At 47.9% G+C, this 23,479-nt stretch overlaps 1 protein-coding gene across 1 annotated transcript in view; it reads right to left on the bottom strand.

Annotated features, from left to right (window-relative positions):
* Positions 1–23,479, bottom strand: part of CFAP44 (cilia and flagella associated protein 44) — a 557,576-nt gene that overhangs the window by 441,069 nt on the left and 93,028 nt on the right. The window contains exons 5-7 of the mRNA XM_085621005.1: positions 22,788–22,997; positions 20,278–20,403; positions 18,217–18,369 (exon numbers count right to left, since the gene is read on the bottom strand). Of these exons, the coding sequence (XP_085477131.1) occupies positions 18,217–18,369; positions 20,278–20,403; positions 22,788–22,997 (489 nt within the window). The remainder of the gene's footprint in view (positions 1–18,216; positions 18,370–20,277; positions 20,404–22,787; positions 22,998–23,479) is intronic.

Raw genomic sequence — 23,479 nt, 5'->3', positions numbered from 1 at the left:
AGAGAGAACGGAAGCTTCACCAATTTCCACCGTAGAGACCTAGATTAACAGAGGACCTTGACCCTGCAGCAAACATTAGCCAGGAGCATTGCGAGCTGTTAAAAATCACAGCGAGGCAAAATGGAGACACGTAAATAACGTGCTGCCGGGTGGCTCACAGCACAGAAAAGCACCAAAAACGTCCAAGATACAGTGATGTCATGACGTCACAAAGGTTCCTGACGTGAGGCGCGCGGTATCCAGACTGATGTGAGTTGAGCGCGCATGTAACTGTCACAAAGCGGCGGTTATACTGCTAAAGACTCCGTGTCTGAGGTGAGAGAGAATGCCATAGAGAAATGTCTGAACCACCAGCAATGTCACATGAAGTTAAAACTGACGAAATGAAAGCAAGGAGGAAAACAAAAAACACTATACATTTTCTTCAGAGAAAGTAAAGAATAAAAGATCTTCATGAACACCCTTTGAACACCCTCATAGACAGTTGAAGGCAGACTTTAGTAGTAAAAGTCATGAACAATGTCTAAAGAGTGAAATACCTCATTCTCTCAGAGTGTACAGCAGAGTTGCGTCTGCCAAGCACACGAACATTGCAGGTGAAAGTTGAAGCCAACGCGATGCATGGGGTGACTTCTAAACAGTATGAATTGTAGAAGTAGCCCTCACAGCACTCCGACGTGAAAATACATAGCAACACCCTCTCAAAAGAATGTGCAAAGGGTCACACAGCGTAGGCGGGAAGTGCTCAAGATCACACAGCTAAATGCAGTAGGAAGCCATTACGTTCGGCAGCCACAAATTACTGGTGTTGGAAAATCAAGATGAAGTGAAGAGCTGTGTATGAGTAGCAGAAAATGCATAGCAGTGCAGCAGGCTGTGGTGGTAAAGCCACAGTCCAAAATCTGTAGTATAGATGAGCACAACTCGCCTGTCTTAGGGCTGGCCGATGGTGAGGCCATTGGTGGGGCTGAAAGGCGAAGTGCTTCATCTTTCTTGATGTCTTCTTTTCTTTGTAGTAGTTGTATCTTCCTTGTAGTCATCTTTGTAGTTTTGTGTACCACATGTCTGTTTCTTGTTAGTAGAAATTACCATCTTGTGGATACCGCCTCTTCTGAAAATTGTGCGCAGGACCACCACTTCCTCCCGCCGACTTCTGAGAGAGAGAGCGGCACTAAGACAGCACCTCACAACGGAGCGAGTAGAATCCACGGTGGTCTAGGCATAAACTCAGGAGACTGTTGCCTTCGTCAAAGACTCCTGAAAGCCCCCACTCTGCGTCCTCCAGGCACTGGCTCGAGGAATATTAAAACCGAAATGCATAAAGAAAAAAAGCACTGAAAGGGGAAATGACATGAATGGCCCCCTTCGCCAGCAGTCAAGGAACTTTGGAAAGCCCCAACTCTGCGTCCTCACAGGCACTGAATCGAGGAATAATAAATCCGAAATGCAGAAAGGAGAGAGCACTGAAAGGGGAGATGACAGGAATGGCCCCCTACGCCAACTCGTCGCCAGTGTTGTAATGAAGACACTCTGAAGCGTGTGAAGTTCAAGCGTCTTTATTCTGTCATCCACTCTCCGCTACTGACAGCCTGTTGAACATTCCAAGGTGAACTCTCAAGGACCGTCCCAAGAGGGAGGAAAGGCGGGGGAGGAAAGGAAGCTACCACTAGGAAAAGAAACTGGAAAACACGTCAGGGAAGGTAACAGGGGAAAAAGGAGAGAGATTACAACAAGTTGCTATTCATATTTAACCTTCATTGTTTTATATTACTGCGGTGGTGTGCATTTATACATGAAACTGAACAAGTGATCCTTCAAGGAGGAAAGTGTTAATCTGGGCCCAAAACAACAGTCCAACTCCTTACCATATAAAACAGAATAACATTTTCTAGTGAGGCAGCTTGGATATGTTGTGCATTGTTTGCTACATTTTGTTTTCCTCCAAGGGTGGTAAATAGGTTGATAAGGGATGACCAATGTCACAGTTGTTAGGCCACTCCTAGACCATACAAATGCAAAATAGGTAGAACTGTATCTCATTTTATGAACGTGATGGCTTTGATCTGCCTGCCATAAAGTGTCACACTATGGGGCAGATTATGGTGGAGGTCGGAAAGCCTCCTACCTTTGATTGAAGGTTTCTTACCCCCATCATCCATTTCAATTCCGAATGGCTGATTATGTATCAGCTGGTCGAAATGAAATCGGCCGGTCATTCCGGCTGGCTTCTGTCGGGCTCAAGGAGCCAGTCGGCCAGTCGGAACCGGCTTGTAATTCTAAAGGGCGGGCCTTTCCGCCCTTGGGATTACGATGCACGTTTTTCAGCATGGTTCCCATGCCGGCCTGCCCAACATGTGAACCATGTCAGAAAGCGTGTTTAGGGGGCCCCCTTGTCTGTGCGGCCTCCAGTTGGGGGCCGAGGAGGCACCTATGGCGCCCCCCTCTTGATCCCTGCATACTATGACAGGCACCTAGAGGTGCCGGCCATGGGGTGCAGGGATGAACAACACATCCCTTTCCCTATGGGAGCAAGTATTACGGCCAGTTTATGGCTGTAATGCATGCTTCCACAGGGAAATGTAGGAATGCGACGGAACAGTGTTCGGTTGCATCTGAATTATGCGATTGAGACTATCGACCAGGGTCGGTCGGTCCCAGGACCGAGACGGTGTCGGGTGGACTTAAGTCGGCCTGACATCTTAACTAAGCCCTAAGAGTCACACAAAAGACATGCCACAGATAAGCATGCTAAAAACATGGTAACGTCACATGTAAGCAAACTGAAAACCTGTCAGTTGTACACTCCTGTGGTACTGAAAGGTCACCCATACATAACCCACCATCCAGAAACACATCAATCACACAACAGCATTCTTAAAACTTAGCAGCCATGTATGTACTGCATCACATGCTTTAGGATGCTTCCAGTTCATTGTTGCACGCTCTTTGCTGCTGCCTTCTACTTGACACTGCTGTGACTGAAGGCAGCTCAGAGACAGATCTCTCCGGCCTCCATTGCTCTGGTCTGCCCTGGTCTTTGCACCAGCAGTGAGTGAAAGTGCATTTACAACAATCAACTTGAGCAATCAGCCAGGGTCAGTACTGGCCAGGATGGCACTAGACATCCCATGGACACCAATTCACCAAAATGCAGGTGTAGCGGAAGTGAGCTCACGTGCCCTTTGCCATTTACACGCTTACACATACATACACTTACACATACAAACGTATACACACACTCACACATACAGACATACTCTGCCTACACATACGCACACATTCACACATACACACACTCTCTTGCATAAACACACTAAAAACTGCAAGCACGCACACAACAAACATACATTTTAAAGCATTTTTTTTAACTTACATCAGCTGCCAGGGAAAGTCACATTCCAGCTATTTGTATTCAATTATTTTATTAAACTAAGAGCGAATAATGTAACATTATTCACTATTAATATAATAAAATACTGACAAAAAATAAGGAGAGTGACGCAGCTTCTGTTCCTGGCATTGATTTTGCCACTGCTGACAAAAGGGGTCGCAAAGGCAGTGGCAGGGGACGCAGCCGCGACACCTGGAGACCCCTAAATGACGTCCATGCTCGTGGTACTGGCACTCCGACTGTGTGGCACTACTGCTCATCTATGCCCAGCACGCGGAGGCAGGTCACAGATAATGCCTGTATGGGACCAGCCAGTACTACTCATTAGTACTAGCCTGTTGGCATGCTGGGAGCCTTGTTGTTGAGCAGGTAGGCAGGTGAGGGTTCGCATGGGTCTAAGATACCCCCAGAGACGGGAATTCTGGGAAAGTCACTTCCCAGAATTCTAGGACGGCTTCGGGGAGGCAGGACAATTAAAGCTGGAGCACAGGCCCTATCCGCCCAACCTGCAACATCCTTCACCCCCAGTAAAGACACTGACAAAAGCAGCTACTGAAAGAGGTCTTTGTCCACTGATTTTCCAAGCAAGGCTGCCACCCTGTCACCTGTTCAAGATAATAATGAAAAAGGATGGAGTGAGAAGGTGGCTGCTGTGTTTGTCCAAAGAAGCAACCCTGTCATGAAGGCAGTGGTGCCCACTCTGCCCTTAATACAATGCACAACTATTCCTGGAAGTCCTGCTGGCTGCCTCATGGCTCAACCTGATGCAGGTCAAAACTATCATGAAAGGGTCTGTCTGTTAAAAGCTAAGGGTCATATGTATGAACACATTTTCCCATTGACACAGAATGGTAAAAACCCTCTGATACATCTGGCCCCAAACCTCTGGGCAGAATCTGCCAGGCATTCAACAGATCCACAAATGTCATCACAGAGTACTCTATTCTGCTTTATGGGACAGCACTCGTGAAAAAAGGATGGCAATTGAAAACGTTGGTTCAAAGTAAATTCCATCACCTACTCACGAAGGAAGGCAGGTCCACTCTCAAAGTCACGTTTTCATAGAAAAATAGTGTCTCAGAAAACCCCCACCTACAAACCTGGAACTCACTCAAGTTCTTGGCTAACATTATTGCAGGCAAGTTACATGATATAATAACAGTGCCAGATGGACCCACTAATGCGCCAACACACCAAATTGTGGACCCACTCAGCAGGCCACTAAGGCACAGAGGAATCAACTGGGGTGTATCTAAAAAAAAGAGAACACTTTTGAGGTCCTCAAAAACCTGGAAAGTGATGGCAGATAAGGTCTAACAGCTGACGCTTGCACCCTTCATTGGTAAGTCTGTGCTTTTGATTGAATATAAAGCTCTAAGTAGAGCAAGATGTGTCTGATCAGATCGTTGTGATCTTTCATCTAGAATTGACTGGGTCATCTGAGAGGTCATGTCCAACAAACATTAGGCACTCAGTATGCAAATGAGTAACTTTAAGTAACCCAGGTCTGGGTGCAATAAACTGTATCTCTCCTATGACAGAAGTGAGTATTGAAAATTCCTGAATGTGAACGACCAGAAAAGGTGGGCAGAGGTACACCCAGATCTTACTTACAGAGGACCAGCATTGCATCTCCCAAAGCATCCCCCTATAAAGCTCCTGAGAGCACGATAATATGCTTGTTCTGTTTTGGTGAGTTGCAAAGAGTTTTACCGCAGATTCTGAAAGGTTTTACAGCCACATCCAGAGAACTCCATTCCGATAAAAATGTCTGATTCCTGCTGAAGAAGTAGTCTGAATACAGATGCTTCTAGGGATTGCTTAGTGCAGGAGCACCATAGCTTCCCTGCACAGTCTTCAAGAGTTCACTCTTCGGTACCTGTTGCCATCATGTGTAGAAGTGGAATACAAGGCCAGTCAAAATCAAAATTTGTCTGCCTTGCACAATGGGCACTCCACATTGATCATCCTGAATCATTCTGAAGATGTCAAATGGACATTCCCATTCGTCTCCTCCAGATATGGCTCCTACACTCGACGTGGGAGCCAATTGTCACGAATTGGAGACGACAATGGAAAATGATAATTCCTGGGTGAAGACCTGTCAGCCCTTTGGGTGGTCCCTCCTCATCATTATTTATTTTGTCCCACTTTTGCCTCAAACCCTATTATAATTTTTCCTTTTTGGGAACCACCAGACTTTTTAGTGTTGATGCAGGGTCAGGGAGCCATTTTCCCTACCCCTGGATCTTCTGTCTGAGGGCCTGAGACACAAAATGGTGGCCACCCATTGTCACCTGTGACATCACCAGAACCCACTGGAGGTTTCCAGAACATTCTAGAACCCTGTGACAGAGGGAGGCAGTTTAGAATGTTGGGAGGCCATCTCAGAGTGGCAGTTGGCAACTGACTGGAGAAGAGAGAGGACAGAGTTAGAAGGAGGTCGGAGTAAGGCAGCAGAGGTGGAAACCAGTGCTTGGAGTGGGGTCCAGAAACCCACCCTTGATGCTAGTCTCTACTGACCAAGCCCAGCCTAGAGCCCTGTGTGGGATCAAGACCAGAAGAACCATCTTAAAGAACTGAACATTTGAAACAGGCCTTAAAGAAGAAGAACAGCAAGTTCCTGACCTGTTCAGCAGTGTCCTCCTGGAGTCTTAACGTCGAGAAGCCTAGAGACCTGGGGCCTGAGGTGGAGAAGCGGCGCTGACAGAAGGCAGACGTCGTACCCGGAGCCGCCAGAGGTCGAGTGAGGGTGCTGGCGGAGGTCGTGGAGAGGCACCGGAGGTCGAGTAAAGAGTCACCCGAGGTCGAGGTGAGGGCGCCGACGGAGGTCGTGGAGAGGCGCCGGAGGTCGAGTCGGGAGTCACCTGAGGTCGAGGTGAGGCGTCGACGGGGGAGTGAAGTCCGCCCACCGGAGTCGCCGGAAACTGAGGTGAAGCGCGCCGGAGGTCGGGAGTGGAGATCGCACTCCGGAGACACCAGGAAGTGGGGAGTCCGAGTCCCTGCGACGCCGGAAGGCGACATCGAGACGAGGCCGTCCAGCGACATCGAGACGAGGCCGCCCAGCGACATCGAGTCGAGACCGCCCAGCGACATCGAGTCAAGACCGCCCAGCGACATCGAGTCGAGACCACCCAGCGACATCGAGTCAAGGCCGCCCAGCGACATCGATCCGGAGCCGCCTCACGGCGTCGACACGGTGCCGAGTGGAGCCGATCATCGTGAAAAGGGCAGTAAGTGGTAGAGGGGGCGTCTGAGGCCCCGTGGAGCCCTAAAAGACCATTCTAGGGGCTAGAGGGGTGTTAGAACCAGCCTGGGAGTGCCAGGGGTGAACTAAGACTGGTGCAGTGACATCTGTGAGGGGCTGTGTAGTTTGGAGGGCCAGATCTTTAGGTTACCCTTGTTCTGCCTCAGCTTAGGCCCCAGCCTTGACCAATCTAGGTGGGACACCCCCATGCCACCCAAATGACCACAAGCTGTATATGGGCAAAGTAAGACCAAGTTACCTCATGAAAGTGATCTGATCTGTAACTGTCATTGATTGCTTTACCTTATTTATTAAGGGTGCTTTATTTACTGTCTTCCACTAATTTATTCTTGCACTGTATTTATTGACTGTCTATATTTATTTGCTGTCTGTATTTATTGCCCCCTATTTATTCTTTGCTTAATGATGACCTGAACCTATTTATTGAAATTCCAAAGTAGCATTATTTATTTGACCTGCTCTTTTAAAGGAAAATCCTATTGTATTGTATTTATGTTATGAAACCTGCAACTAAGAGAAAATAAGATAAAGACATATATATTTTCAACTTGTCTTCCATAATTTTTACGGTGTAGTGTCGTTTTTGGAACGGATGAACGCATGGTTATTGTGAGGGTGTGACGTACGCGTAACACGGTGCCTGACCCCCAACCGCTCGAGCCAAGCTGCCATTGTGCTGGGAACCTGGTGACTGCTAACCCGGTTGCCCGGTTTCCAACATAAAATTGGTGTTCAGTGGTGGGATAGAGCTGTGCTTGCGTCTACTCGACAATAACTTTGGGTAGTCCATAGGCCTACACCGGGAGTTTTCTCCAAGCGGACTTCCTAATTTTGAGTTTTGTTTTTTCTAAATTTACTTCTGGTGGTGGGAGGAGGTATTACATAAGGTACCCCCCTGCATAGCTTCTGTAAGCAACTGTCTTCTATCCTGAGTGGGCAAAATGGAGTTTGTATTGGAAGATGTGGAAACTTACACTGTGGCCCAACTCAGAGAGTTTTGTGAGCGAGAGGGGGTGTTTTGTCCCCAAGGTGCAAAGAAGGGTGAGCTCCAGACCAGCTGAAGGGCTTGGGGGGAGGCACGACGAGAAAGTAAGGTTGAGAAGGAGGACAGGGATGGAGAGCCTGACAGCGAGGAGGCTGGTTTGTACCAACCTGAGGTGGGGAACCTAGTAGCGGGGCCCAGAACACTTTCAAGGAAGGGCAGCAGTGTCTCTAGCAACGGCTTATTAGAAGCAGAATTCACTGACCGGAGGGAGAAAAGACAGCTCACATGGGATTTGGCGAAGCTGGAGAAAGAAAAGGAGGAACGGAGGATGGCTCACGAGTTGAGGCTCAGGGAGATAGATCTCCAGATCCTACGGGTCGGGGCACACCCTGTTCCTAGTGGTGGCAGCGAAGAAAGAGAAATCACCAGGGAATCCAAACCCTATTTGCCAAAAGACATAGTAGCTAGCTATAGTGCGGGTGATGATATCGCCAGGTGGCTAGCAGCCTATGAGGTCTCTTTAAGAGTCCATGGGGTTCCAGAGAAATATTGGGGAGGGGGATTGTATAGATACATGCCTCCAGCTGGTAGGGATACATTATTGGCCCTGGAGCAGGATGAGCAGACCCACTACCCCACCATGAAAGTGGCGCTCGTGAGGAAGTTTGGACTAACACCCGAGAAGTACAGACAGAAGTTCCGGGGTAGCCACAAACTGGGCACACAGAATTGGGTGGATTTCCTGGACTATGCAAAGAAGGCATTGGAGGGTTGGATACAGGGCAGTGAGGTGAGGGACTACGAGGGGTTGTTTGATTTGATGTTGAAGGAACACCTCCTCGAAAAATGTTTCCCTGAACTGCGTCAACACCTGGTGGATAGCAAGCTGACCAATCCCCGGAAGCTTGCTGAGGAGGCGGACATTTGGGCTAGTACCCGGGTGTCCACAAGGGGGACTGGAGGGGACTCTCAAAAGACCGGACAGGGCGCCCCCCAGAAGAAAGAGGGAGGGGAAAAGAAAACGGAGTTCTCCAAAGGCCCCCAAAATAGTTTCCAAGGGAAGGGAACAGGATTCACCCCTAGGGCTAACCCACCCAGAAACCCTAATCCTGGCCAGAGTCAGCAGCCAAGGGTTGTCCATTGCTTCGAGTGCGGTGGTGTCGGACACTATAAGGGAGATGTGAAGTGCCCGAAAAGACCACCCCCTCCCATCGGAGGAAAGGCCCCCGGAGTTGCTAGTGTAGTGCTCGGGGAGGAGATGCCTTTAGATAAGGGAAGGGAGTGGGCGGGTGTCACTTTAGTGTCCCTGGGAGAACGGGAGATGGTTCCTAAGATCCAGATGCCCGCAAATACCACAAAGTATGGGCAGTGGGTCACCATCAACGGCCAAAGAGGGGAGGCTCTGAGAGACACAGGAGCCAGTATGACTATGGTACGTAGCCAACTGGTGTCTCCAGAGCAGGTGATTCCCATTGTACTCCACCCTGCCGCGATGGCTGACGGCAGAATGGGCCACTATCCGGTGGCCGAGGTTCCATTTGAATGGGAAGGGGTTGCAGGTTCGCTTCGAGTTGCCGTAAGCCCTGCCGTGCCAGTCGATTGTCTGCTGGGGAATGACATGGAGCATAATGCTTGGAAGGAGGTGGAATACCGGACTCATGCTGAGATGCTGGGTACACTTGACTGGGCCTGTGTCAGCACAGGGTCTGCGACTACCCGGAGGGGGAGTTCGTTTAGGCTGGAGCAAAGGCACAGCCGGCTGCCGACCAAGAGAAGAACCGAGGACAGGAGGAGCCTGCCTCGGCATCCGCGCCCCGTGTGACGGATAGGCCACCGGAGGTGGTGGACCAGGAGTCCGTGGAGGGGGATGTTACCGAACTGGAGAACCTACCCATCCCGGCCGAGTGGCACGTGGAGGGAGGGCCGACCAGGGAGGAATTCTGCAAGGGCCAGAGGGAGTGTCCTACCCTTGAGGGACTGAGGCGACAGGCCGAAGCCCAGGCAGCAGGGAACGTTGAGGGGAACTACAACATTTACTGGGAGGATGGCCTCCTCTACAGCGAACCCAAGGCACCCATGCACGGATCGTCACGGGCCTTGGTTGTCCCTCAACGTTATCGAGCCTTCCTCCTGGAATTGGCTCATGAGATCCCCTTGGCAGGACACCTGGGGCAAGACAAGACCTTTGCCCGGCTTGTCCCACACTTTTATTGGCCTCAAATGAAAGTGTCGTCCGACACCTATTGCCGGACGTGTGTGTCTTGTCAAGCCAGTGGGAAAACAGGGGTGAAGCTGAAAGCTCCCCTGGAACCACTTCCTGTCGTTAGCACCCCCTTTGAAAGGGTGGGCATCGACATTGTGGGTCCGTTAGATCCGCCTACTACAGCTGGTCACAGGTTTATCCTGGTTCTGGTGGATCATGCCACACGGTACCCAGAGGCTATACCTCTGAGGACCATTACTGCACCTGTTTTGGCTAGGGCCCTGATGGGAATCTTTACCCGAGTGGGTTTTCCCAAGGAAGTTGTGTCTGACAGGGGGACCAACTTCATGTCAGCATACATGCGGGCCATGTGGAAGGAGTGTGGAGTGACCTACCGGTTCACCACTCCTTACCACCCCCAGACCAATGGTCTGGTGGAGAGGTTCAATAAAACCTTGAAAGGCATGATCAGAAGTCTGCCTGAAAGCCTGCGGAGGAAATGGGACGTCCTCCTACCCTGTCTATTGTTTTCTTACAGGGAAGTGCCACAGAAGGGAGTGGGCTTCAGCCCCTTCGAGCTTTTGTATGGGCACCCTGTGCGTGGACCTCTCAGCCTGGTGAGAGACGGATGGGAAAGAACTCCCAGAAAGCTTCCCCAGGACGTGGTGAGCTACATGCTGGCCTTCCGGAGCCAAATGGCTAAGTTGTGGAAGCAAGCTTCTGACAACTTGGAAGCCAGCCAAGCAGTGATGAAGGCGTGGTATGACCACAATGCTCACCCGGTGGAGTTGGAGCCTGGCCAGAAGGTGTGGGTGATCGAACCAGGAGAGCTTAGCGCCCTCCAGGATCGCTGGTCAGGACCCTTTGAGGTGTTGGAGAAGAAGGGTAAGGCCACCTACTTGGTGGATCTGAAGACCCCTCGCCAGCCCCTACGGGTGCTGCATGCCAACCGCCTCAAACCCCACCATGAGAGGCCCGAAGTCATATTGCTGATGGTGACTGACGGAGCAGAGGACGTGGAAAGCGAGCCTCTCCCCGACTTATTTGCGTCTCAAGAGAAGGATGGGTTGGTGGAGGGAGTGATTCTCTCCCCGTCCCTAACTCCTGAACAGCAGGAGGACTGCCGCCAGGTCCTGGGGCAGTACTCTTCGTTGTTCTCCCTTGTTCCGGGTAGGACTCACCTGTGCGTCCATGACGTGGACACAGGAGACAGCCCACCTGTGAAGTCAAAGATCTACCGGATGACAGACAAGGTGAAGGCCAGCATTCACAGTGAAGTCACTAAGATGCTGGAGCTAGGAGTGATTGAACCTTCCAGCAGCCCCTGGTCCAGTCCGGTGGTATTAGTACCAAAAGCTGTACCACCGGGTGCCCAACCGGAACTGAGGTTCTGTGTGGACTACCGGGGACTGAACTCAGTAACCAAGACTGATGCTCATCCGATTCCAAGGGCGGATGAACTGATTGACGGCTGGGAGCTGCCCAATACCTGAGTACCTTTGACCTTACTTCCGGGTACTGGCAGATCTCTCTGACTGATGGAGCTAAGGAAAGGTCAGCCTTCTCCACACCCAAGGGCCACTACCAGTTCTGTGTGATGCCCTTTGGGCTCAAGAACGCACCTGCCACGTTTCAGCGTCTGGTGAACCAGATCCTCACCGGAATGGAGAGTTTCTCTGCTGCTTATCTGGACGACATTGCCGTCTTCAGTAACAGCTGGGAGGATCACTTGCATCACCTGCAAACTGTTCTCCAGGCCCTGAAGCAAGCTGGTTTAACGATCAAGGCCAGTAAATGCCAGATCGGGCAGGGGTCGGTAGTGTACCTTGGACACTTGGTGGGTAGGGGAGCGGTGCAGCCCCTCCAGGCGAAAATCGAGGCTATCATGGCCTGGGAACCCCCCAAGACTCAGACTGAGGTCCGAGCTTTTCTGGGCCTCACCGGATATTACCGCCGCTTCGTGAAGGGGTATGGGACCATTGTGGCCCCCCTCACGGAGCTTACGTCCAAGAAGCAACCTCGATGGGTAGTCTGGACGGAGGCTTGTCAGCAGGCCTTTGTGAAACTGAAGCAAGCCATGTGCGAGGCCCCGGTCTTAAGGGCCCCAGACTTTTCCAAGGAGTTCATTGTCCAGACGGATGCATCGGAACATGGCATTGGGGCAGTGTTATCGCAACTCAATGAAGAGGGTCTGGATCAACCCGTGGTCTTCCTATCCCGGAGACTACTTCCCAGTGAACAGAAGTGGAGTGCAATAGAGCGTGAAGCCTTTGCAGTGGTATGGGCTCTGAAGAAGTTGCGGCCATACCTGTTTGGCTCACACTTCCTAGTTCAGACTGACCACAGACCCCTTCGTTGGCTGATGCAGATGAAGGGGGAGAATCCCAAGTTGCTAAGGTGGTCTATCTCCCTACAGGGAATGGACTTTCATGTGGAACATCGGCCTGGAGTGGACCACGCCAATGCAGACGGTCTCTCAAGGTATTTCCGCCTTAGTGATGAGAACTCCCAAGGGGTTGGGTAGCTCTCCCCACTTTCAGCTGGGGGGGACGCGTGTTAGACCTGTCAGCCCTTTGGGTGGTCCCTCCTCATCATTATTTATTTTGTCCCACTTTTGCCTCAAACCCTATTATAATTTTTCCTTTTTGGGAACCACCAGACTTTTTAGTGTTGATGCAGGGTCAGTGAGCCATTTTCGCTACCCCTGGAACTTCTGTCTGAGGGCCTGAGACACAAAATGGTGGCCACCCATTGTCACCTGTGACATCACCAGAACCCACTGGAGGTTTCCAGAACATTCTAGAACCCTGTGACAGAGGGAGGCAGTTTAGAATGTTGGGAGGCCATCTCAGAGTGGCAGTTGGCAACTGACTGGAGAAGAGAGAGGACAGAGTTAGAAGGAGGTCGGAGTAAGGCAGCAGAGGTGGAAACCAGTGCTTGGAGTGGGGTCCAGAAACCCACCCTTGATGCTAGTCTCTACTGACCAAGCCCAGCCTAGAGCCCTGTGTGGGATCAAGACCAGAAGAACCATCTTAAAGAACTGAACATTTGAAACAGGCCTTAAAGAAGAAGAACAGCAAGTTCCTGACCTGTTCAGCAGTGTCCTCCTGGAGTCTCGACGTCGAGAAGCCTAGAGACCTGGGGCCTGAGGTGGAGAAGCGGCGCTGACAGAAGGCAGACGTCGTACCCGGAGCCGCCAGAGGTCGAGTGAGGGCGCCGGCGGAGGTTGTGGAGAGGCACCGGATGTCGAGTAAAGAGTCACCCGAGGTCGAGGTGAGGGCGCCGACGGAGGTCGTGGAGAGGCGCCGGAGGTCGAGTCGGGAGTCACCTGAGGTCGAGGTGAGGCGTCGACGGGGGAGTGAAGTCCGCCCACCGGAGTCGCCGGAAACTGAGGTGAAGCGCGCCGGAGGTCGGGAGTGGAGATCGCACTCCGGAGACACCAGGAAGTGGGGAGTCCGAGTCCCTGCGATGCCGGAAGGCGACATCGAGACGAGGCCGTCCAGCGACATCGAGACGAGGCCGCCCAGCGACATCGAGTCGAGACCGCCCAGCGACATCGAGTCGAGACCGCCCAGCGACATCGAGTCGAGACCGCCCAGCGACATCGAGTCAAGGCCGCCTAGCGACATCGATCCGGAGCCGCCTCACGGCGTCGACACGGTGCCGAGCGGAGCCGATCATCGTGAAAAGGGCAGTAAGTGGTAGAGGGGGCGTCTGAGGCCCCGTGGAGCCCTAAAAGACCATTCTAGAGGCTAGAGGGGTGTTAGAACCAGCCTGGGAGTGCCAGGGGTGAACTAAGACTGGTGCAGTGACATCTGTGAGGGGCTGTGTAGTTTGGAGGGCCAGATCTTTAGGTTACCCTTGTTCTGCCTCAGCTTAGGCCCCAGCCTTGACCAATCTAGGTGGGACACCCCCATGCCACCCAAATGACCACAAGCTGTATATGGGCAAAGTAAGACCAAGCTACCTCATGAAAGTGATCTGATCTGTAACTGTCATTGATTGCTTTACCTTATTTATTGAGGGTGCTTTATTTACTGTCTTCCACTAATTTATTCTTGCACTGTATTTATTGACTGTCTATATTTATTTGCTGTCTGTATTTATTGCCCCCTATTTATTCTTTGCTTAATGATGACCTGAACCTATTTATTGAAATTCCAAAGTAGCATTATTTATTTGACCTGCTCTTTTAAAGGAAAATCCTATTGTATTGTATTTATGTTATGAAACCTGCAACTAAGAGAAAATAAGATAAAGACATATATATTTTCAACTTGTCTTCCATAATTTTTACGGTGTAGTGTCGTTTTTGGAACGGATGAACGCATGGTTATTGTGAGGGTGTGACGTACGCTTAACACGGTGCCTGACCCCCAACCGCTCGAGCCAAGCTACCATTGTGCTGGGAACCTGGTGACTGCTAACCCGGTTGCCCGGTTTCCAACACTGGGCTTTCTGTAGGTTATCATCTGGTGATCACAATACCAGGTCCAGGCAACCTTCTCACTCATAAACAGGAAACCCTTAAGCAGCTCCTAATGTTCTGACCACTAACCCTAGGTCACCCCCATCGGGCTCAAGTCAAATACTAGCAGAATCACAGACCAACATGTGGTCTATCCGTGAGAAGATCCAAAGTGTGGAATCTCTGCGCTAATCTTAGACAAGGGCAATTACTCTGGTCTACATTTCATTCCATCGCTTACTGATACATATCATCCATATACAAATCAGTCTGGTACCCACCTCAAAAGAGGTTTAAAACATGCCTAGGGCTGCTAGCGTTCTTGAGCAGTGGGGACAGGGCCTAACAGTTTATTTTGTGCTGTCCCTTTGTATGGGTGCATAACAGACCTGCATATGGTTCTTCCCTTTCTGTAATGGTGGAGTGATCAACAAAAACAATAGGCTGGGCTGCGTTCCATACTGAAAGGAGCTCCATAGTTATTATCAGTGGCTGAGATTATTCCAAGCATTCATCCATTGCCTTTTTGTTTTTCAAATACAAAAGGGACAGATGAGACTTAATTATTAGGTTACATCTTCTCGGTATGAATCTTCATCAGTGAGGTGTAATTTGAATATTTTTGTACAGTGAACTAGACACCTACTGAAAGAAATAAAATATGATGTATTGAATTTTTGAATTATGCCAAGCCACTGTAAGAACACTCTCTGACAGTAATTCAAGTATTTCACTTTGAACTTCTCAATGAGGCCTCTCTCCTGCATCAGGGCTAGGGTCAACTGCGGACATAACACACACTTTCCTTGAGGGCATCAGAAGTACCTTGTCCAGGTAAGGGACTACCTAAACTCCCTGGAACCACAGACGAGTGGCCACCATGGGTAACACCTTTTATGAACACCCAAGGTGCTGGTGTGAGATCAAAAGGCTAGACTTTGAACTAATTTGCCTGCTTACTACAAAAAAATGCAGATATTTTATGTGTGCCAGAGGAATCTGGCTGTGGAAACAAGCATTTTGCATATCAGAAGAATTATCTAAATACCTTCTTTTATTTGCGCTATGTGTCCTTCAGTGAGATCACCTGAATCTTTCTGTTTGATGTACTTGTCCAGATCCCAGAAATCTACAATGTTTTGAAATTTCAAGCTTGTTTTTTCAAGTTCAAAAATATCTTGAACAAAACTTAATATACAGTTTTCCTTGAAGCAACTCTCCTATTAGAAGCAGTAGTTCTTGGGGTGCTGTTAGAGGACAGTCCAATGGAAAATTCTTGGATGCCCCAGGGCAGGCTATAAAGTTCTGGCACCTAGGTGAGGAACAGCGAACTGGAGGGGCTCAGTTGGGGCAGTGCCATTTTTGTGATGAATCTTTCAACTGCTAGCCAGCATCCGGTGATACCAGTTCAACGTACTCTGATGTAAGAATCACCACTTGGCACTACAACCATGCATAAAAGGCTTCCAATGTCCCAGCCTGCAGAAGGAATGTTATAAATTTTAACACAAGCTTTATTTAAGTTATCCCCATAAAAAAGTATTCAAGTACAAAAAAAGCAAATCTGCTCTATCAATCACTAATATCAAAAGGTAGATAAAAAGATGAAAGTTGTAGCAGCACATAATTGAAGAAGCTTTGAGCAACGTAATGTTCACTAGAACCAGAACATTATTGAAGATGTTTTCTTGTTCCACTAGACCTTGGTAAAACATGAATTAAGGTTGGACGTAAATGCAATCATGTGCGTATAAGCAACCAGAGATTTACTAAATGAGGATATGGAAGATGTGCTGGTTTATCCACACATTTGCAAAGTAATGGCTTATGAAGGAAGCCACTTAGTTGAGCCAAATCTATGTATGAAACATGCAATGTGCAGACTTACCCTGAGAAGCTTTATGAACTCTGTTCGCGAGTGGACAGAGAATCCTCATGAGTGATCAAGGTAGTGAAGAAATAGGTGGATCTATGATATTTCTTATATGGGCTCTATTTTGCCCCTTTTCATAAACTTTTCAGATAAGAGTTTTCAAAATGGTGTCCACAGAATTTAAAAAATGTCCCACGGATAGTATTTGAGGAGCCAAGGGACCCTGTTCAGAAATATTGCTTTATATAAGTTTTCAGGCCATTGTGGGTATCGTCCCAGATAGTTTTGCCCTTTAAAAGCTTACGCTAAAACTCTTTTTTAAGTGATGTTTAACTGACATGGTCGGATTCTATTCCTCTTGCTTCACTTTGGGCTGCATTATGATGGGGCCACAAAATGCAGCTTCAAAATTGCCTACGAGTCATCCCTAATAATTCCTGCTATTTTCCTACAATCAAATGACCGTTACCAAAGGTCTCAAAATTTCTGGGAGAGTTGAAATAACAGGGATTAGAAGATTTTTGGGAATAACATGTGGGAATCAGTTTGCCATGTCCATTCCGATTTGTTTTGCACGTGGTGTTCCAAAGGACACTTTGCCTGCTTGCAGAAGGTGAAATCTCTAGATGAAATACCATAGAGCAGCAGTGTTCCCACTAAACTCAAAGGGCCTGATTACGATGGCGAGGGACCGCCACCGTCAGGCTGTCCGTGGCGGTTCCACCGCCATCGGCTCCTGCAGGTCCGCCTGCCGCATTAGTATGTGGCGGGCGGAGGCATCTGGCGAAGAGACCATGTGCCGTGCATCCAACGGGCCCGTAGGAGGGACAGTAATCCCTCCGACAAGCACCTCAGACCCCTGGCCTTCTGCTATGCGGGCTGAGGGACACCTATGGTGCCCCCTTAAACATCCATGCACTGTGTGGCAGGCACCGCATGGTGCCTTTCACATGGTGCAGGGATTTTTCAAAACATGCCTCTTAGCAGTGAGGCTTGTGCTGCAGCCCTTTTTCAGGCCACAGCATAAGCCTCAATGCTAAGAGGCATGTTTCTGACTGCCTCCACGGCGGTCGGATCGTAATTTGGCTGGCGGGACCACCGACTCCCTGACGGCCAGTCCTGTTTCCGATGGCGGATGGCGGTCGGACACTCATCCGACCGCCATCATAATCAGCCCCATAGTTCTGAGGGGCTCGGTACCCACTGTTACCGGGTCCACTGGAATTAACAGGCCACTTGAAATGGTGACCTTCATCTTAGTACAGGACACATTAAATAGTGGTGTCCACTTTGCACTCAATTGCGACTTCAACACCTCAGAATTGGGAATAATGTTCTAATAGCGCCTCTCATCCTCAAATTTTATGTGTGTAAACAGCGCATGTGTGCTATCTGCATGAGTGCTTAGAGGCAGGTTTTATCTGCCTCAAGCCATGGCAAACAGCACCCACATAGGGTGGAATCAGTATTTTTCTAACTGTAAACGTGACATACAGTCTGTCTGTCTGTCTGTTAAACATCCATTAGGGGAAGAAGTAGTGAAACAGGCTTACACCAGGAAAACTACAAAAACTCTACTTGTCCAGATATTTTCTTGTGCCTTTTATCAATACTGAAGAAGCTGTAAATATAAACTGGTGGTAGATGTAGCTCAAATTTATTATTATTTTTGTGCATTGGTAATATTGATGTTAGCTATGGTTTCCAAGCAACAGAACACATTTCTTTTGAAAATTCGGATTATGGTTTTCTTGTTTCATCAGCAATTATGTCTTAGTTTGCTTGTATCAAGCACCAAGTCAAGGATAGATTTTAGATGATCCTAGTTTTGGTTTTGGGTTAGATGTATTGATTGTGTTGTTTGTTTCTTGTATGTTTGGCATGTGCTGATGTGTATTCTTGTCTTTGCATTCTTCCTTGAGACTCACAAGCATAAAAAAGGTTTTTGACAGAATGCATATAATATCTGATGAGAGGCACTACAGAGGAAAGGTTCCTCATCATTGCGCTGAGTAGGAAATCACTCACGTTCTTCCTTCTGTTCCGATTGTGAACTTCCAGAAGTACCAGGTCGACTAGACTCGTCGGTTTGGTCGGCTTGGTCTTCTTCTGGCAGCTTGAGGTCTTCGTCTGACATTTCTTGGTCAACATACTCAGTTGTTTCATCTTTGATGTCAGCTTCTGTTATGTTACAGAATTGCAGCAGTCATTAAAAATTCCTAAGAGCAATCCTTGAAAAAGTCAAAAAGAAAAGCATCTCTCTTTCCAATCAAACATGCATTCTGTGCAGCTGTAGACAAAGACGGGTTCTCAGGGGTTGTCAAGCACATGCTGTATGTGGTGGCATTCAGCATCAAGCACGCTGTGGGTCTAACTGATAAGTGTGTTTGCACATTTAAGCCTACCTCAGGAGCTCAAAAAAGTCTTTTGAACTGAAATTCCACATTATGCTTCTCTAAATTTTAAGTGTACTTATTATGGTAGAAAATGTATCCAGTAGCAGGGATTTTCCACTTGTCATTTTTGGGGTAGAGGTGGAAAAGTGCTTTACAGTGGACAAGAGTTGCCCCACAAAACACAGTGGAGACATACAAACTCACACATGTAGGTATTCATAAACATTCAGTAGGTAGTTTCTCAACCATGAACCCTTGTAAAACTGCTCCTGCTAAAGAATAGAGTAAGTGCCTTTCCAGGGTGAGATGGGGAACTGCTCTGTATTTTGTGAAGGGTATTCCTTGGATTTTTTTCTGATTCCCTAAAAAGTCAGAAATCAGCCCCAAATGAGGGAGAATACTTAAGCAAGTAGATTTTCGAGTTTCAAAAGCGGAGCCTTGTAAATCAAGTCTGGGTCAAGTATGTTCCAATGGCTGTGGGCATGTATCTGTCCATCAGGAGATGTGACAAGCTAATGTAGTCTTAACACATGTCTTGCTAAGACACCTGCTTACACTGGCTTTTCCAGACCAATAAGAATATCAGGGATGTGTTATTGGAATCTATGGTAGATTCAGCAGCGATCGGTCTTCTTCTGTGTCAGGCTGAGAATATGCAGCCCTGTTGTGGGTAATTGTTGTGGTGGAAGTGGATGGTGTCAACAAACAATATGGTAAAAATATATGGAGTAGTGCTTAAAAACTACTTGGGATGTTCAATATGTGCCCTCAAAGCAGTATTTCAACATGTTTTAATTCATCTGAACCATTTCAAGATGCCAAACAGTATGCATAATGAGTCCAACTCCACCACAAAGGGGTACTGTGGTCAGAACGGCTTAGCTGTGCCACCTCTGCATGGGGTAACACGCAACGCATGTGAACTCAGGACTGATTTGAAGACACCACTGAACTCACTGAGTCAGCATCTTAATCTCATGTTCAGAGACTCAGGAGATGAGGGCACTACATCTCTTGTGGGAACTTGGTGCCAGTGAAGTAGGTGCAACAAAACTAGTAAGTGTAACTAAAGTCACTACTCATTTATAAGATGTCACCACATTCTTGGTGGGGGACCGGAGGCATTTTACTATTCCTGAACATGCAGACACATGTATAAGCTCTCTTCCATGTGTCAAGCATATGTACGTGTGTGTGTGTTTTGCATGTGTGTTTTGGCTGATGGGTGTGCTGTTCTTTTGTGCTACTCACCTAGTTTGCCTGCATGTCACCCAAATGACATTTTGCTGATTGTTCACATTGTTGTGTCTGTACAGAAGGGTTTTTGTGAAGTACTTCGGTAGCATTTTATGTTAGCGTGACGTGATTAATAACTGGAGTTCTATAATGTTTTGATTTTAAGGCCCTTTTAGTGTCAGAGTTGATATGTTCTCCTTCATTGACTTTCTCAGATTCATGGTTTGTCTTTTCTTTTCTCTCTGTCATTGACCTTGCACATCACTTCCTGGACTACAGCTGAACTGCAGCACTCTGTCTATCTGTGGTACTTTCACCAGGTGCACTTTCCACTGCCACTATCTTCTCTGTATCTTCTCTTTGCTGTCGCTTCATGGACTATCTAGAGCCAATATACACAAACGTCATCTTGATGGGTAGGACTATCGAGATGAAGGATGTAAGGGAGTACACCTACCTGGTGCATCAGGATTATATGAATGTTTATCCTGATCCGCTGTGTAGTCAAATTGCCCCCCGGTGACAGGCCAGCGGGAGTCAGATCCTTCCAAAGCAAGACTTTCTTCTGCTCTTTCTACTTCCACTTGAAAGAGAGATAATGAAAATTAGTGAATGATTTTATCCAAGTTCCTAAAGAATTATCCAATCTGGATTTTGATGAGCAGACCAGCAGGATATTGAATGCCTGACGCAGGGGAGCAGAACCAGCCCTTATTTGAATCTTGGCATAGGGGTTACTCTGTCACAACGGTGACGGATATCCCATCTGCCGAAATATAAATCCCATTATATCCTATGGGATTTATATTTCGGCAGATGGGATCTCCATCACCGTTGTGATGGAGTAACCCGGCTGCCAAGATCTAAATCAGGCCCTAAATCTGGAAGGCTTCAACAAAGTGGTCACTTGTGTTCAGCAAATGGTAGCGCAGATTTTGTGATATTTAGTCTGTGCCCTCCCTTATGACACTGCCAAAAGGGTGATAATATAATTGACCTGCACTGTGTTGGAATTTATGTAATGCTTTCCTACCCCATCCAAGGCCCACACCGCTTTTGGATGATCCAGTGAGAGGATGCCCCATGTGCTGTGCATGGTTGTGGTGTTTTTTGTTCGTGGTCACTGTGAGAATAATGTTCAGTGATGTGTGTTTTGAGATTACGCTCCAATCATTCTGCAGCGAACTTGTAGCTGCACTTAAGTATGGTGGGTATCAATGATGGGTATGCTTACTATAATTACATTGTGGATGGGCTCTTGCATCCCAAGATGCAGTACAAGAGTAGATGGTCTATGATTTACATCTGAGAAGCAGGGAGGATGCTGCGCAGGGAGATACACAGACATCTGAGTGGATGGTCCATGGTGTACCATCCAGAAGCAGTGAAGTTGCAGCCCAGGGAGATACACAGACATCTGAGTAGATGTTCCATGTTGTATCATCCAGCAGCAGGGAAGGTACAGCTCAGGGAGATATACAGACAACTCAGTAGATTGTCCATGATGGTCCATGCAGAAGCAGTAAAGGTGCAGCCCACAGACATCTCAGTAAGCTATCTATAGGGTCTACATACAAGCAACTGAGGCACTGTCAATCAGAAATCTCAGTGAGGGGCTATGGGGTTGGTCCAGAAGCACAGGAGGAACATCCAAGAAAGAATGTACACAGACACCTAATTCGATGGTCTATGGTAGATCACCCAGATGCAGCAAAGGAGCAGCCCATGAATTACCACAGAAGCCACAGGAGAGGATCTATTGTGTCCACCCACATATGATATTCAGGATGTACTCTGCTTCCCGCTTGATCATAACGAGAGGCCATAGCTGATTTTACAGAAGCTGCTCCCCAAAGATAACGTGCTTTGACTAGAACATGTACGGACACTCTAGAACTGAAGATAGAGAACCAGACAGACACAAGAAGCCAAAAAAACACGGTACATGCATTGCCGCACTGGATACAAACATTGTGTAGCAAATAATGAGTGAGAACATTTCTAAAATAAGTATTTCAGGAAAAACTAAATATCAGCTGTCCCAAAAATGTGACAAACAGTGCAAATGGCTTCCATCACTTCTGTGTAGTAGGGTAAACCCAATACAGCATGGAAAGTTGAGGTGCTTTAAAGATAAACAAGGTGGCATCTTTCCCTCCAATGGCTGTGAGAAGTATAAGGTGGGGTGGGGTGTAATTCAGGCTGATCACATCTAGATTGGAGGAAAAGAACCTTGGTCGCCACACAGTATGGAAATGTAACCGAATGTTCACTGCTTTAAACTCACGGGTGGGGTCAGAAAAGGTGGCATCATAGGTGTGAATACCTGTAGCGAATACTCATAACTCGAATGTCTGCGACTATTCACAAACCCTTTGCATGCTGTTTTCCAACATTGAAATGCATGTAAAATTGCTTCTGTCAAAAATAAGGAGAAAGTAACCTCCCAGGTTGGGAAAGGGAAGGGAACATCTCAACATTTTGGAGTAGGCAAGGTAGTTACATACAGGGGAAACACTGTGGATAAAGGGATGCGAGAGTGTCATGGGTGCCTGTGTCCTTTCAGCCGGTGCTAACTGCATGTGCTGTCTGTGTTTGAGGCTTGGGCTGATCTCTTGTGCTGCTCGTGTATTTTTCTTGTCCTTACTGCATTTCTAGCATGTTTTCACTTTGAGGCTGTTATGTGGTCATGTGTGCATATTCTCCTTCCTCAGCTTCCCTGGATTTGTACTTTATTTTCTGGTGGAGGTTCTTCTGTGTTCTTGGATTTCCATATGACTCAGTACTCGTTGCATGTGTCTATAGCCGAACTGTTGAAGTGTGAAGTGTGTATTTGTGTGTGTGTGTGTCAATCTTATTTTGTCAAGAGGGGTTAAAGAAAGTGTGTCTGCTGCTACCACTGTTATTCTGGTGAATTGACATTCGACTGTCGAAGGCACAACGAGACACTGAGGAACACTCACGTACCTGTCATCATGGGTTCATCTGGCTGCTTGTCCTCGTCCATTGGGTTGCCCATCTGCTCCCCAGTGCCAGGTGTATGTGGGTTATCAGGCTGCTCCTCGGTGCCAAGTGTATGCGGGTTATCAGGCTGCACCTCGGTGCCAGGTGTGCGTAGGGTAGACTCCTCCTCTGGTTTTACCACAGCAGGGTCTTCCTGTGCAATGCCATCTTCCCCTTGATAGACAGATCATGCACCTCAGTAAATGATTATACAGACAACATTTTATAGAACTCAGTATTCAGAGTGTATTTTAACAAGAAGAACAACAGTTGGAGGCCTTGATTCCACGGGAGTGGGTACAGTCTTCAAAACTTTACTTAAGTTGTCACTGGTGGCCAAGATTTTGTAGAACAACTTTCATGGGCAGTGCTTGGTCTCCCTACCAAGAGAGACCTTCTGTGTTTTGATTTCATGTAGAGAACTCCACTTTCTGTTTCGTTTCAGAGAGAGCATAGCTGATTGTACTTGCATTTGAGCACCAAAAACTCATGATTGCAGGTTTTTACCATGACATACATGGATCAATCTAGAACTGAGGCTCTAGAAGCAAAAAAGGCTGGTCAACCGACAGCCGGTAAAAACTCAGTATGTTGATAACTGAGCTGACAAGAGATTTTTCTCTGCCACATAATACCCGTCTGTGGAACACTTGTGA

This window comes from Triturus cristatus, chromosome 8, assembly GCF_964204655.1.
Source record: "Triturus cristatus chromosome 8, aTriCri1.1, whole genome shotgun sequence".
NCBI lineage: Eukaryota > Metazoa > Chordata > Amphibia > Caudata > Salamandridae > Triturus > Triturus cristatus.
Note: the sequence above shows the minus strand (reverse complement) of the source record. Positions and strands in the feature narration are given on the sequence as shown.